The sequence below is a fragment of the Marmota flaviventris genome, chromosome 8 (genome assembly GCF_047511675.1).
Source record: "Marmota flaviventris isolate mMarFla1 chromosome 8, mMarFla1.hap1, whole genome shotgun sequence".
Classification (NCBI taxonomy): domain Eukaryota; kingdom Metazoa; phylum Chordata; class Mammalia; order Rodentia; family Sciuridae; genus Marmota; species Marmota flaviventris.
Genome location: NC_092505.1, coordinates 133,938,229 through 133,953,501, shown reverse-complemented (window position 1 = coordinate 133,953,501; position 15,273 = coordinate 133,938,229). Strand labels below are relative to the sequence as shown.

The window sequence follows — 15,273 nt, the reverse complement described above, 5'->3', positions numbered from 1 at the left end:
GAGCTGCAAAGTTTTCAGAAAGATACGGACAAGCTACAATTTCTAGCGGCTTTATTTTGACATATATGACCTCAGACACAAGCGGGGTGGGCAGCGCTGGGTGTACAGAAAGGGGCGGGCTCGGCCCGGGCACCCCTCCCTTACACGCAAGGTCCAAGGAAATGCAACTGCGCGAGTCGTGGCCGGAGTCACCTGTAGTATCCAGGCGCAGGCCTCGGGTGGCGTCGACAGGTTTAGCTTCCAGGAAAAAGAAGAGCGGAGAGTGATTCCCAGAATGCGAAGTCTTACATGTCCCCGAGGAGCAAAGGAACCACGTCCTTCCCGGGGGTCGCCATTTTCTTCATTAAAATATTTTTTAAATCGGCACAAACATAACCAAATTGTACAGCCGTAAAGTTAAAAGCAGTCTGCATCTAGGGAACGTGCACATGGCCAGGTGAGCGCGTGAGTAGCAGCTACTAAACTAACCCAGGCCTCTGGCCCTTGGTGGGAATCCCCACACCCATTGCACAGACCCAGAAAAGAGAGGGTGGGGTTCCTGGCAAGTTGCTACATTGGTCCCCTTCCTTTTTAAGCACCACCAGTCCCTTTCCACCCCAACCCTGGAGGCGGGGTCTGGCGTTGGCCCAGCCCAGCGAAAATAACAGAGAAGGGTGACCTGAGCACCCCAACCCATGATCCCCAGTTGCACTTTGGTCCTGATTTGGGGATGGGAAGGCAGGGCCTGGCAGCATTAGGACTCTAGCCTGGGCCAGGCAGAAGGAGCAGTGGCAGAAAATGTGCATGCACAAGCTTGCCACCACCCATCAAATAATGATTGGGTTTCCAGGTACCAAAAGTGCTGATAAGAAAGGCCCTGCCCTGGGGGAGAAGCAGCAAATTCTAGCCCTTCCACTATTTCTAGTGCCAGGAAAACACAATAAATGAGTACAGCCTCCTGTGCTGAGTAGTACCAGAACAGGGGGGCATCTCGTCCCCAGGCAGTGGCCCCAAATCCTTCTTCTTATCCTCCCCACTGCCAGGGAATATCAGCTACACTGACAATGACCTTTCCCTCTGGCTGAAACCACAGAATAGTACAGGAGAGAAGGTGGTTATTACCAGAGACAGGCAAATTTGTGCCTCCCAGCCCCAAGGAATGGGAACCTGCCCACCACTGGCACCAGGGTTGGAGGGCTTAGAGAGATAGGATCCATCAAGGACCCCATTTCAGAGACTACATCTCTAAAGGCCAGGAATCAGGTCATCAGTTACCAAGGCTTCTCACAAACACAGGCCAGCAGGCTTACCTTTAATGCCCAAATAGGGACATGTCAAAAGAGACAATGACAGTGGCCCTAAGCTTATAGGAAAGGGTGCTAACCTTGGCAATGACTGAGTGTGGTGCCTGTCACCTGCTGGCCACCTTGTGTTAGAGGCAGCAAAACTACATGCCGTTAAAAGGTGGCAGCAAGAATGATTAAAACTATGTGAAAGGGCTACCCCTTGAGTGTTGAGGGCCACACTCCAGGCCCATAGGAAGGGTGCCAGGCCAGCAGGGAAATAACCCTAATTCATTCTGGAACCAGGTTTAAAAAAAAAAAAAAAAGCACCTGCTGAGGAAGGGCAAAGGGGCAAAAGCTCACCTCAGAAATGAGAGACTATTTTGCTGAGGAAAGTACGAAGGAAATCAATATACTAACAAACAAGGCAACACCCCAAAGGAAGGCTCCCCACAGTATAGGGGCTGGCAGGTGGACAAATGGACAAACTGATGGACCCCAGGATTATTCAGACAAAGCTCTCAATAGCATAATCTGGGCACCTGCATGCACCCAGGGCCCAATGTCTCTAAGAGCAGACAAGCTTAAAATTCTCCCTCACAATGGGCTGCAACCTTGAGCTTTGCCTGGGGAAGTGAGAGACCCTGAGCAGACCACAGCCCTTGAGTCCTGGGAGGAGCAGCCCGTCCAGAGGCAGCACAGCTGCCCAAACTAGAAGAGGAAGACTCCCACCCACAGTACAAGAACTGCAAATACTGTATGGTCCAGGGCCCCTACAGGCCCCATGGCCTACCAGAACACACTCTTCTCAGCAAACAGAGTGGTGCCCTTCAGTGAGACAGAAGGGGTTGGCCTCCTCAGGCAAGGGGATCTTGTTGAGAGAAGCTGGCTGGGGTTTTGGGCAGAGGAGCAGGTTTATGTGCTAGGTCCATGGAGAAACCAGGCCTGCCTGCTGCCATAAACTGGCTTCAGCTCAGCTTCATGAATGTAGCCCCATGCCAAAATCAGACCCAAGAAACATGGGTCCAGCTGTGTGCAGTCAGATTTCTGATGACAAGGGCATCTGTTCAAGAGCTGGCTGACACCCACAGCACAAAACTGAAAAGCTCCCAAGAGATAGGGACCAATCCCCTCTTATATTGGGGGAACAAAGGATGAGTGGGCATGGAGGGGCCCTGTACCAGCCCAGGGCTTCATTACACAATCAGCAGGACCCTGCAGACACAGACCCTAAAGACCTAGGTAAGAGAAACCAAAGTCCAAGGGCATCTTGTCTCTGCTGCCAAGCCCACCAGGGGCACCTCTTCCTTCCTAAGTCAACCTGGACACAGCAGTCACAGCCACAGAGCTACGGAGCCTGGCCAAGAGGACGCATGTTCTGCCCTCCTTCACTTTATATATATGGATTCCAGGCTACAGCTAAAAACATTTCTTTTAGTTTACACCAAAGAGAAATATAACCCTTTAAAAGCAAGTCTGTGTGTCCTCACGGCAAGTTCAGAGCAATGGTCCCTGCCTGCGGGTGGAGAGGAAGGGGTCTCGGGGGGCCCATAATTGGGCCTACTGGTTCTCGTCCCGCATCTGTTCCATGATGCTGATGAGATTCTCCAGGCCAAACACATAGCCTCTGTCTGGCCCATCATGCACAGTGGGGTCATCCCGGAAGCCTTTGAATGTGCTATGTGCAAAGTCAATCATGCGGACATCCACCTTAGGTGGAGAGGAGTGGCCTGCCTCGGAGGTGGTGCTGCTGGGGCTGGTACTGGGGCTACAGGGTGGTACCACTTCAGGGAGCCCCATGTCCAGGTGCTTAAGACGCAGCTCAGATCGGCACTCCTTGCCATCATAGATGACAAGCAGAGAACTGGAGTAGAAGCGGTAGGAGGCCTGCCGCTCCAGCACAGCTTTGAGGCCCCGCAGTTTGCTCAGAATAGGCTCAAAGAGGTCACGTCGCAGGTCCAGGCCATTGTGCAGGTACTGGTAGAGAGCATTGCGGAAGCCTTCAATGGAGAGCCCACGGCCATAGTACTTGTTCCTGCAGAGGTAATGCCCTGTGTCCAGCTGGTACACCTGAAACCCCAGGAGACAGACAGGGTGAACACCAGGTAAGTCTGATGAACTTGTGGTACCCCGGGCAAGCACCATCTGGAAAGCACTCTATAACCAACCTGCACTTTATTGCTCTTCCAACTGGAAGGAGGCAGGCCACATTCTCTCTAGGTTTTGCCATCATAAGAGCTATGAAAGGCAATTACTGGGCCTATGGTCATCACCTTTAGAGCCCTCCTCCAAGCTGCTCTGGGCCCCCGCTAGACTGTAACTAGGAACATACTGCTTAGTTGAACATACTGCTATTAGACAAGGGTCTTACTTGCCCCACTGTGGAGGGAGCAGACTCTCACAGCAGCACTGAACCTGGAACCCAAATCCAGGTCAATAGTTGGGACAGGAGGTCTCAGGGAAGGGGAGAAATGTCTACTGGGAGGACATTTGGTACTGTCCTCTAGGTATGGGCACAACCTAGAATATGCAAGTACAGCACTGAGGCTCTCACAAGTGGTGACTCACCTGCATGCCACAGACCCTAACCCCCAGTGTAGCAGATGTGCTCTGCTCGCACTTCCTCATCTGCCGGGCCGCCTTCTCAGCTGATGCATCATCCCCATGCTGCCGGGTGCCCATCTTCAAGTCCAGAACACAGGGATACTTGAAGTGGTGTACCACGTTCTCAAGCAGGAGAAATTCTGGTCCAAGGTCAAGAATGACAACCACACTCACTGTCTGGTCCATCCAGGACAGCACAAGAAAGGTTTTTTATAAAAAAGAGCATTCTGGTCTAATGCAAAATGTGTTCACCTCACAAACTCTCAGATGTGGGTTTCACACCTCTCAAATGTGGGTTTTACACCTCTAGCTTGTAACTATTATTTTTCAGTCTTGGGAATTGACTTAGGGGTGCCCTACTATGGAGTTACATCCTTATTTATTTATTTATTGAGACAAGGGTATAACGTGTTGAAGTTGACCTTGAATTTGTGAACCTCCTACCTCAGTCTTCCAAATAGTTGGGATTACAAGTGTGTGTCACTGTGCCCAGCTTATTTCTTTTTGCGAGTGTGTAGAGGGATTGAACTCAGGGGCACTCGAGCACTGAGCCACATCCCCAGTCCTATTTTTGGGGTCTCATGAGTTGTTCAGTGCCTCACTTTTTGCTGAGGCTGGATTTGAATTTGAGATCCTCCTGTCTCAGCCTCCTGAGCCGCTGGGATTACAGGTGTGCACCGTGGTACCCATACCTAGCTTATTTCTTAACAACAACAAAAAAATTTTCAGGCATGGTGGCGCATGCCTGTAATCCCAGCTGCTTGAGAGGCTGAGGCAGGAGGATCACAAGTTCAAAGCCAGCCTCAGCAAAAGTGAGGTGCTAAGCAACTCAGTTAGACTCCATCTCTGAATAAAATACAAAATAGGGCTGGGGATATGGCTCAGTGGTCAGGTGCCCCTGAGTTCAACCCCCAGTACAAAAAAAAAAAAAAATTTGGTAAAATGTATTAAATAAAATTACTATTTATAACCAGTTTTTTTTTAAGTGTATCATTTCAGTGGCATTAAGTATATTTACATTGTTGTGCATCCATCACCATTATCTACTTCCAGAAATTTCTTCATCTATTCAAAGTAAAATCCCGTCCCCTTTAAATACTAACTCCCTATTCTCTCTTCTCCTAACTCCTGGGAAACTTTTCTTCTACCTCTGTATCTAGGAATTTATCAATTCCAGTTGTCTCAAACTAGTGGAATCTTACAGTATCTATCCTTTTGTTCCTAGCTTATTTCACTTAACAAAATGTTTTCCAGGTTCATCCATGTCACAGCATTTCATCCCTTTTTGTGGTTATATAATTTTCCATTATAGGTATATACCATCCCCACTGATGTGTTGTTTTGCTTTTTACAAGCAATAAACTAAAGATATAGCAGATTTGGACACATTCCTGACACCATCAATAAACCATGTCCTACTCAAGGCAGCACCTCAGCCAGCCCTAAGAAATAAGGAAGATACGTTTGTAGCATTACTATAAAAATGTGGAGATAAGATTCTATTGCCCTTTAGAATTCTAAGATAAATGCTGAATAAATTTTTCTATCTGGGGGCTGGAGATGTAGCTCCATGGTAGAGTGCTTACCAAGCATGTGCAAAGTCCTTGGTTCAATCCCCAGTACCAAAAGAAAAAGAAAAAAAAAAAAATCTACCTTGTCATTTTTTCACTAAATTCCAAAATAGTGAAGTACAAATTTAAACATATCTCACAATAGTCTGTTCTAGACTGCCAAGTTTTAAGTTTCAATCTTATCATGTAGATAAGAAAAGGCAGAAAAAACAACATGTTAATGAAAGTAAAAGAAGGAAGAAGAGGAGTCTAAAAACAAAGATGAGGGCTGGGGATGTGGCTCAAGCAGTAGCGCGCTCGCCTGGCATGCGTGCAGCCCGGGTTCGATCCTCAGCACCACACACAAACAAAGATGTTGTGTCCGCCAAAAAACTAAAAAAATAAATATTAAAAAATTATCTCTCTCTCTCTCTTTCTCTGTCTCTCTCTCTCTCTTTAAAAAAAAAAAAACATAAAAAAATAAAAAAAATAAAAACAAAGATGAGAACAAAGAGAAGCCCCTGGACAGGGGACCTCAGGAATGGTCTGGAGGGGCCCTGACATGGGCCCTACAGTCCCAGAAGACACTAGTGAAGGAGGGGTGTCAAGGATACTGTAGAGCTTTCGGTCCTTGGATTCAGAGCGCATGCGGCTCAGCTGCTGCTTGTGACAACGCAGACTCCAGGGGTTGTGGCTGATCTTCTCAGAACTCAGACCACTATTGCCATCTAGCATCTGGAAAGGGACGTCTGAGTGGCTGTGTAGTTCTACCTTCGGACTCTTTGCCTCCTGGGAACTAAAAAAAAAAACAAAAACAAAAAAACAAACAAAAAAAAACACCCAAAAAACAAAAAACACACACATACACATCACTATGGGACTCAGGCAAGTTATCTTTGAGGTCACAGGGTAGAGAAGAATTGTATCAGGCCTAACCTGCCATCCACAGACCCTGCTAACAGATGGCAGGGGGTCTCAGATATGTGTGGCAATAAAAGTGAGTAAATGATATGAGTAGTACTCTTCCTTATATCTCCCAAAAATAATTATTCACGTCAGATTATGTCATGAAGATACTATTTCATATCCACTAGGATAGGATACTATAATCAGAAGAAAAAATTTGAACAACAGCTAATCAAGATGTGATGAAATTAAAACCCTATACATTGCAGGTACAAATGTATATGCAGCCAATGTGAAAAACAGTGGTGATTCCTCAAAAGGTTAAACATAAGTGGTGCATGCCTATAGTCCCAGTTACTAAGGAAGCTGAGGCAGGAGGATCACTTGAGCTCAGGAGTTTGAGACCAACCTGGGCATCAGAGCAAACACCATTTCAAAAAAACCCAAAAACAACAACAACAAAACACACACACACACACACACCCAAAAAACTGAACATAGGACTACATGACTAGATATATACCCAATTTTGTGCCTAGACATATACCCAAAAGAATTGAAAACATGGATTCAAACAGATACTTTATACCAATGTCCATAGAAGCATTAATCACAAAAAATTTTAAAAACATAGAAATAACTCACCAGTATCCATCAACAGATGAGCAGCTAAACAAAATTGCACATATATACAATGGAATATTATTCAGCTATAAAAAGGATTGAAATTATGATACATGCTAGATCATGGATAAACTTGAAAACATTTTGCTAACTGAAATAAGACAGACACAAAAGGACAGATATCATTTGATTCCACTTACATGAGGTAACTGCAAATTCATAAAAACACAAAGTTGAATAATAGTTTCTAAGGGTTAGGGAAGGAGGAATGAGAAGTCAGTTGCACAACACTGTGAATGTACTTAATGCCACTGAATTGTATACTCAAAAAGGTTAAAATGTTCATTTTATGACAATAAAAAATTAACAAAGTCAGGTATGGTAGTGCATGCCTAGAATGCTAGCTATTCAGGAGCTGAGGCAGGAAATTGCAAGTTTAAGGTCAGCCTGGGCAACTTAGCAAGACTCTATCTCAAAAACTAAAAGTAAAATAAAAGGGATGCAGTTACAGGTCAGTGGTAGAGCATTTACCCAGCATGCATAAGGCCCTGGGTTCAATCCCCAGTACACACACACACACACACCCCAAACAAAAACAAAACAAAACAAAAAACAAAAAACAAAAAAAGAGAGAGAAAAAGAAAGAAAACGTGATGAGGGTGCAGTTTCACACTAAGCAAACAGGGCGGACCATGGGCTGCCACTTTCATGGATGTGAATAACTGTCCTACCTTGGTCCAGAACATTTAGAAAAGCTTCCTATAATGGGATTTTAAAAAGCATATGCTGGCATTGTGCTTATGAATGATTGTCTATCTCTTCATGAGGCCTGGTAGCAGCACAGTGGTACATGCCTTTAATCCCAGTAGCTGGGAAAACTGAGGCAAGATCACAAATTCGAGCCTGTCCTGGGCAACTTAGTGAGACCCTGTCTTAAAATAAAAACTTAAAAACAAGGTTGGGTTTGTAGCTCAATAGTAGAATGCTTGTGGAGCAAGCATAGGGCCTGTGTAGGATCCCTAGTACCACCCCCCCCCCCCAAAAAAAAAAGAGGAGGAGGTGGAGGAGGAAAACATCATCATAGGGAAAAAACAAACAAACAAACAAAGAAAAAACAAAAAAAGCAAGATATATTCTACTAGGAACAGGCCAGCAGGTGCCAAAGGTACCTGTGTTTCTCAGGGTAAGGTTTGTGCCTGTGGAAAGCATCAAGCCTACAGAGAATTTTATTTCTAAAATAAATCAAACCACAAAAGTATTTTGGCAAGAAGGGACACCAATTGATGAAATTATACCACAATTTTATTATGTTCCAACATAAAAATCTTTGCTTTAAGTAAATGGCAGTACTGTTTTTCACACTGACAAGCCCAGAAAAACAAACCACTGGTAAAGCAATATGGCCTGGAAATTGGAGAGCAAGTCTGCAGCTTAGAACAGAAGTGGAGCACTGCAGCAATTTCAAATGCCAGTCTCCTCTTCAGAACTGCTGGCCTTTTCTCTCACTGGGCAAGGAGTTACACAGACTTAAGCTGACCAAAAGGATTACTGTATGCTGGAAATGTTGACCTTCTTCCCAGGGTCAAGAATTTGGGAAAGCTCTGCAACATTGGATAAGAGACCCTAATTCCTTTAACTGGAACTAGAGGAACCCATCTAGGCCTGACAAAACCCTCTACCTGTCAAAACCCTCATTTTCTTTTGCAGAGAGCACTGTTGAGGCCATTTACAGACACTTTTTTTTTTGTGATTCCCTTTGGGAAACCACAAGGGCAACTTATTTGTCAAATAAGTCCAATCAAATTTAGTGTCTGAGCAGGGCCTCTGTGGCACCTGGCATCACCCTTAGAGATGCAGCCCTAGCTCTGGTGAGGAAACAAGTTTCACCCCTGGAGTGACTGAGTGTCCACTAATAGGCCAAAACAAAAGTATGATCACTGCAGGTAGAGCCGTCACTTTCAGAGTAGGGCCTTGTTCCTGAACATGAACATAACTTAATGTGAGTCTATATTCACTGGCTTTTTACCAGATGACTCATGAAGTAAATTCTGTACTTTAAGAGGACAAAAAGAAAGGCCACTCTGGCCGGGCGTGGTGGTGCATGCCTATAATCCCAGCGGCTTAGGAGGCTGAGACAGGAAAATCCTAAATTCAAAGCCAGCCTCAGCAACTGCGAGACGCTACGCAACTCAGTGAGCCCCCGTCTCTAAATAAAATACAAAATGGGGTTGGGGATGGGGCTCAGTGGTCGGGAATTCAATCCCTGGCACCAAAAACAAAAAGAAAAAAGAAAGCCCACTCTGGGCTGGGATCATAGCTTAGTGGTAGAGCACTTGCCTAGCATGTGTGAGGCACTGGGTTTGATTTTCAGCACCACATATAAACAAACAAAGGTCCATTGAAAACTAAATACATAATAAAAAATAAAAAATAAAAAAAAAGCAAGCCCACTCTAAAGAGCTTCTGGGAGAGAAACACCCATTGCCAGCTACAGACTTGGGGAACATTCCTTGTCATTGAGCAAATTATGTCCCAATTATCTAGTTAAGATGAAGTTCCTTAGGGAATGAAAAGAACACAGAAGTGCTTCCACAGGACAGAGTTAATCTGTCCACAGAATGTTCAACATATGGAGACAATGCTTACTTAAGAAGTGGATATGTAGCACTCTCCTTACATCACAGTTGCTGACCTGGCCAGAGAGAACCACTGACTGAGGGCGCAGGAAATGATTCATCACACACCCAGCCAGAGTCCTATTGGGTTTCTGTGCTTCCTCACATAAATGGGAACTATTCACAAGGTAAGTGAAGAGGGCTAGAATGTCCTAGGCCCTGAACAAAGTGCTGGGAGCTAGTGTGGACAGCAAGTGTTGGTGAATTGATCTGATGTCAGGGATGAACTACTGCCACATCTAAGAAAATTCCCAACTTTTTTTTCGTGTGCATGGTGCTAGGGACAGAACCAAGGGCAAGGTAAGAGCTCTACCATTGGGAAACAGTTCCAACCCCCAATTTCAACTTCTTTTTTTTTTTTTTTTTAGAGAGAGAGAGAGAGAGAGAGAGAGAATTTTTTTAATATTTACTTTTTAGTTCTCGGCAGACACAACATCTTTGTTTGTATGTGGTGCTGAGGATCGAACCCGGGCTGCACGTATGCCAGGCGAGCGTGCTACCGCTTGAGCCACATCCCCAGCCCCGCCCCAATTTCAACTTCTGAATCAAGTCATAGAGCACCCTACTCACTGAAACTTACTTAAATGAAATTAAATATGAAGTAATTTAATTGTACAATTTTTATTTCACTATTTTAGGAAGTTCACTTTATTTTCAGTCCATACTAATGTTATTAATTTTACTCCTCAGTGGTGTTGTTTTTTTTTTTTTAGAGAGAGAGAGAGAGAATTTTTATATATATATATATATATATATATATATATATATATATTTTAAGTTTTCGACGGACACAACATCTTTGTTTGTATGTGGTGCTGAGGATGGAACCCGGGCCACACGCACACCAGGCGAGCGCGCTACCGCTTGAGCCACATCCCCAGCCCCAACTCAGTGGTTTTTTAGTACTGTATTCACAAGGTTGAGGATATAACCACTACTTAATTTTCAGAATATTTTATTCACCCCAAAAGCAAACTGTGTCACCTCTAACAGTCACTCTCTATTTGCCACTACCACTGTGTTTACTAACAAAAGCAAGCACTAAACTGCTCGCTCTCTATGGTTCTGCCTGTTCTAACTACTTTATATATATATAGAATCATGTAGTATATGGTCTTTTGTGTCTGATTTATTTCACTTAATGTTTTTAAGAGTCATCTGTATAGTATGTTTTATCAGTACTCTATTCCTTTTTAAGGGCTGAATAAAATTCCAGTGTACAGATATACGTACCATGCTGTGCTTATCCATTTACCCACTGATGGACATGGGTTGTTCCCATGGTCTGGCTATCAGGAATAATGCTAAGAAAATCTATGTACAAGTTTTGTATGAATATACTATTCAATTCTCTTGGGTAAATACCTAGGAGTTAAGTGACTAACTACCTTCCCCCCAACCCTGGGTACTTGGGATTAAATCCAGTCACGCTCTACCACTGAGCTACATTCCCTAACCCCCTTTTTGAGACAGGGTCTCACTAAGTTGCCCAGGTTAGCATCGAACTTAAGATCCTCCTGTCTCACTCAATCTCCTCAATCACTGGGATTACAAGCAGGTGCCATTGTGCCTGGCTTGGGTTTAACTTTTTGAAGTCTTGCCAGATTGTTTCCAAAGCAGCTACACCACTTTACTTCCCCACCAGCAATGGAGGAGGATTCTAATTTCTCTATACTCCTGTTATTACTTTCACTGTCCATCCTTTTGATTATATCCATCCTAGTGGAAGCTCACATTAATTTTTGCAAGAAATACAAGGATTTCCAAATCTTTGAGAAAAATCAAATCCCAATACAATAAGTTTTAGGTTCAGGGATAGGATTACTGATATCAGATTTACAGAGGCTAGACACAAAACCATTAGGGTAATATTAGACTGCATGGCCTATCATGGGTCTCATGCTTGGACATCCTGTAAGTCAGAAAGCATTTGCAATCTCACTGTAGACCAATACTTTTCAACATTCTCTCTTATGTGTATGAGACATAGCAGAAAACCACAGAACCTATTGTCACCAGTACAGGGCATCCTTGCTTCCAAAGGGTTGAGAGAGTTTCAGTCTCTCTTAATTAGTTATGGCCATCTCCAGAAAGATGCATCACTGGGTTTATGTGACACACAGGGGAGGCCACACCTGCAAGGGTAACCCAAGAATACTAATCATCCTCCTGAATTTTAGAAAATGCTTCCCCATGATGTGTCAGGTCTCTAAATATGTCCTGAGTACTTATGCCAGCAGGAAAAGATTATAACTGAAGCTTTGCCTGCCATCCTCTTACCTCTCAGAGGTCTCAAAGGAGAGGCTGGCTTTCTCCTCCTTATGGTCACTGCCACTGCCTGACCGGTGCAGGCTCCGTCGGGAGTGTTTGCGCCGAGGTTGCTCCCGTTCTGATGTGTCATCCTGATCCATGGTCTCACTTTCCACATAAGGGTAGGCCACCAAGTTGATGTAACCATCACTGTCCCCCTCAAAACAGACAGATACCACACCTGTTGAAAAAAAGGCAGCCAGTAAACAAATGTCAACAGGCTGGTTCCATGTAGCACAGATTATTAGCATCTGCATTTCCACTGCACACAGGCTTTACTTTCCCTTAACCAAATACTGACTGATAGAGGAATAGCAGCCAGCAGACATCATCTTTCCAAAAGAAGATGACTACCACCTCTACCCTGATCTGTTGTTTACTCAGATAAATCCCACTTGGTCATGTTGTATTATCATTTTAATATATTGTTGATTTGATCTGCTAAAATTTTGTTCATATGTGTAGGTTCATGAAAAATATTTTATATTTTTTATAATGGGCTTCTAGAATGAGTTTGGAAGTAGTCCCTCTTGAAAATTTCAGAAGAGCTTGCGTAGATAATATTTGGTTTTGATATTTAGCATAAGTTAGCAGTGAAGGCATCTGGGCCTGAATTTTTTTAATATTTCTCTTTTTTTAATATTTATTTTTTTAGTTTTAGGTGGACATAATATCTTTATTTTATTTTTATGTGGTGCTGAGAATCGAACCCAGTGCCTCACGCATGCTAGGCAAGCGCGCTACCACTTGAGCCACATCCCAGTCCTTTTTAAATGTTTCTTAAAAAAAAATTTTTTTTAGTTGTAGATGGACACAAAAATTTATTTATTTTTATGTGGTGCTAGGAGCAAACCCAGTGCCTCACATGTGCCAGGCAAATGCTCTACCACTGAGCTACAGTCCCAGTCCCCATTGTGGGAATGTTTTTAAACTCCAATTTCAATCTGTTTTATAGAGCTGCTGGGATTACAGGCATGTGCCAATGTGCCTGCTCCATAGCACAATTTACAATATCAAAAACAGTAAATTAGGGGCTAGGATTATGGTTCAGTGGTAGAGTGCTCATCTAACATGCACGAGGCACTGGGTTCGATCCTCAGTACCACATAAATGTAAAATAAAGATATTGTTGTGTCCACCTAAAACTAAAAAATAAGTATTAAAAACAAACAAATAAAAAAAACCCAGTAAATTACACAGACATAATGATATTAACTAATCTTCAAATTTTGGCAGTTTTCACACTAATTCTGTTTATGGTCTAGGATTTCACATTAATTCTCCTTAGTCTCCTTCCATCTGGAAATATTCCTCAGTCCTTAATGACCACAACACTTTTGAAGAATACTAGTGGTTTTTCTCTAAGATGTTCCTGAATTTGGTTTATCTTGTGTTTCCTCATGATTAAATTGAGGCCATTTATTCTGGGCAGCAACCTGAGTCCTCATCATTTCAGGAGGTATATGCCTTGCTTGTTGTTAACTGTCAATGAACCTTTTATTTATTTATATGCATTGCTGAGAATTGAACCCAGTGCTTGACACATGCTAGGCAAGAGATCTACCACTGAGATACAACCCAGGTCCCATGTCTTGTTACTGGTGATTTAACTTTGATCACTTAGTTAAGATGATATATGTTGGACTTTTCCACTATACAGCTTTTTTCCTGTTGTAATTTATGAGCATTTTATGTGTAGATGCTTTGAGACTCTCTAAATATCCTGTTTCTTACTATACTTTTAGCCCAGTAATTTTAGGATCCATGATGGCTCTTGCTTGCTACAATTATTACTGTGTTGTATGCCTACTGGACATTTTGTTTTCATCATTGTTCCTATATTTATTAATTAAAAGGAATTAGAGTTCCATAAGTAAGAACAGTCCCTTCATACTCGCGTGGATTTATGAATATTTTGTTTAAATTCTTCTTGAGTTGGCCACTGGAACTCTTTTAAAGTTGGCTCTTTAAGTACTTTTGACATGCACTTCCATTATTTTTGAAAAAATTTTTTTTAAACTTTTTATCACAGGAATTACTTTTCCTGTCTCAACTTAGAAGCCAATCATTTTACCAAGAAGCTCTGCTTCTTGTAATTGTGGAAATGGTAATTAGAAAAATCAAGATGATAGAGTTAGATATATTGATTGCTACAGACGTATCATTGCTATTAAGCCCTTTTAGCAGACAAAGCTAGGAAATACATGTATGAATACTAGCCCACCTATTTATTGCCATAGAGTTTTTGTTTGTTTGTTTTTTGTAGTGCTGGGGACTGAACCCTGTGCACGAGAAGCAAGCACTCTAACAACTAAGCTACATCCCCAGCCCCAATATAGGTGTTTTAAAACTCAACCAAGCTAAGAAAAAAGTACCAATAAGGAGCCAGGCACAGTGGCACATGCCTATAATCCCAGCAGCTCAGGAAGCTGAGGTAAGAGGATCACAGGTTTGAAGCCAGCTTGAACAATTTAGAGAGGCTATACACAACCTAGTAAGACCCTGTCTCAAAATAAAAAAGGGCTGGGATATGGCTCAGTGGTTAAGCACCTTTGGTTCAATCCCTGATACAAAAAAAGAAAAAAAGAAAAAGAAAAAAGAGGGCTGGAGATGTGGCTCAAGCGGTAGCGCGCTCGCCTGGCATGCGTGCGGCCCGGGTTCAATCCTCAGCACCACGTACAAACAAAGATGTTGTGTCCTCCAAAAACTAAAAAATAAATATTAAAATTCTCTCTCTCCCTCTCTCTCTCTCTCTCTCTCTCACACTCTCTCTTTTAAAAAAGTAAAAAAAAGAAAAAAGAAAAAAAACCCACCAATAATGTTCCATATCTTGGCAACAGATTTTCATTTATTAGTATATCAACCACAATCATCTAGTGTTACTGCTTGTTGTACTAAGGGGGAATGTCAAAGATTCTGTATATTTATGCAAATAAGATTTGTCTCATTCATTTACCAAGTATTCACTGAGCATCTACTAGATATTAGGTCTTCTGCTTACTAGTGTAAAAGACAAATTAAGGTCTATATTTTCAAAGAGCTTATATGCTAATGTGAGAAACAAAGAGTAAACATGGACAAAATAATTACAGATTTTGCTAAGTGCTATGAAGAAATTAAGTGAAACCAGGTGCAGTGGTACACACTTATAATCCCAGCATCTCGGGAAGCTGAGGCAGGAGGATTGCAAGTTCAAAGCCAGCCTCAGCAACTTAGTGAGGCCCTAAGCAACTCAACAAGACCTGTCTCTAAATACAATGTAAAAAAGGGCTGGGGAGGGGCTGGAGTTGTGGCTCAGCAGTAGAGTGCTCGACTAGCACATGTGAGACCCTGGATTTGATC

At 42.9% G+C, this 15,273-nt stretch overlaps 1 protein-coding gene across 8 annotated transcripts in view; it reads right to left on the bottom strand.

Annotated features, from left to right (window-relative positions):
* Positions 1–34: 34 nt before the first annotated feature.
* The window catches only part of Ip6k1 (inositol hexakisphosphate kinase 1), a 67,530-nt gene continuing 52,291 nt past the window's right edge, over positions 35–15,273 (bottom strand). For 7 of the 8 annotated variants that reach the window (XM_071615703.1, XM_071615705.1, XM_027933994.2 and 4 more), the window contains 4 exons: positions 11,902–12,112; positions 6,031–6,212; positions 3,831–4,006; positions 35–3,332 (listed from right to left, as the gene is read on the bottom strand). In XM_071615703.1, coding sequence (XP_071471804.1) covers positions 2,823–3,332; positions 3,831–4,006; positions 6,031–6,212; positions 11,902–12,112 — 1,079 coding nt within the window. In that variant the 3' untranslated portion in view covers positions 35–2,822. Of the gene's footprint in view, positions 3,333–3,830; positions 4,007–6,030; positions 7,495–11,901; positions 12,113–15,273 lie in introns of those variants that run through there. The other variant, XM_071615710.1, reaches the window with a different exon arrangement.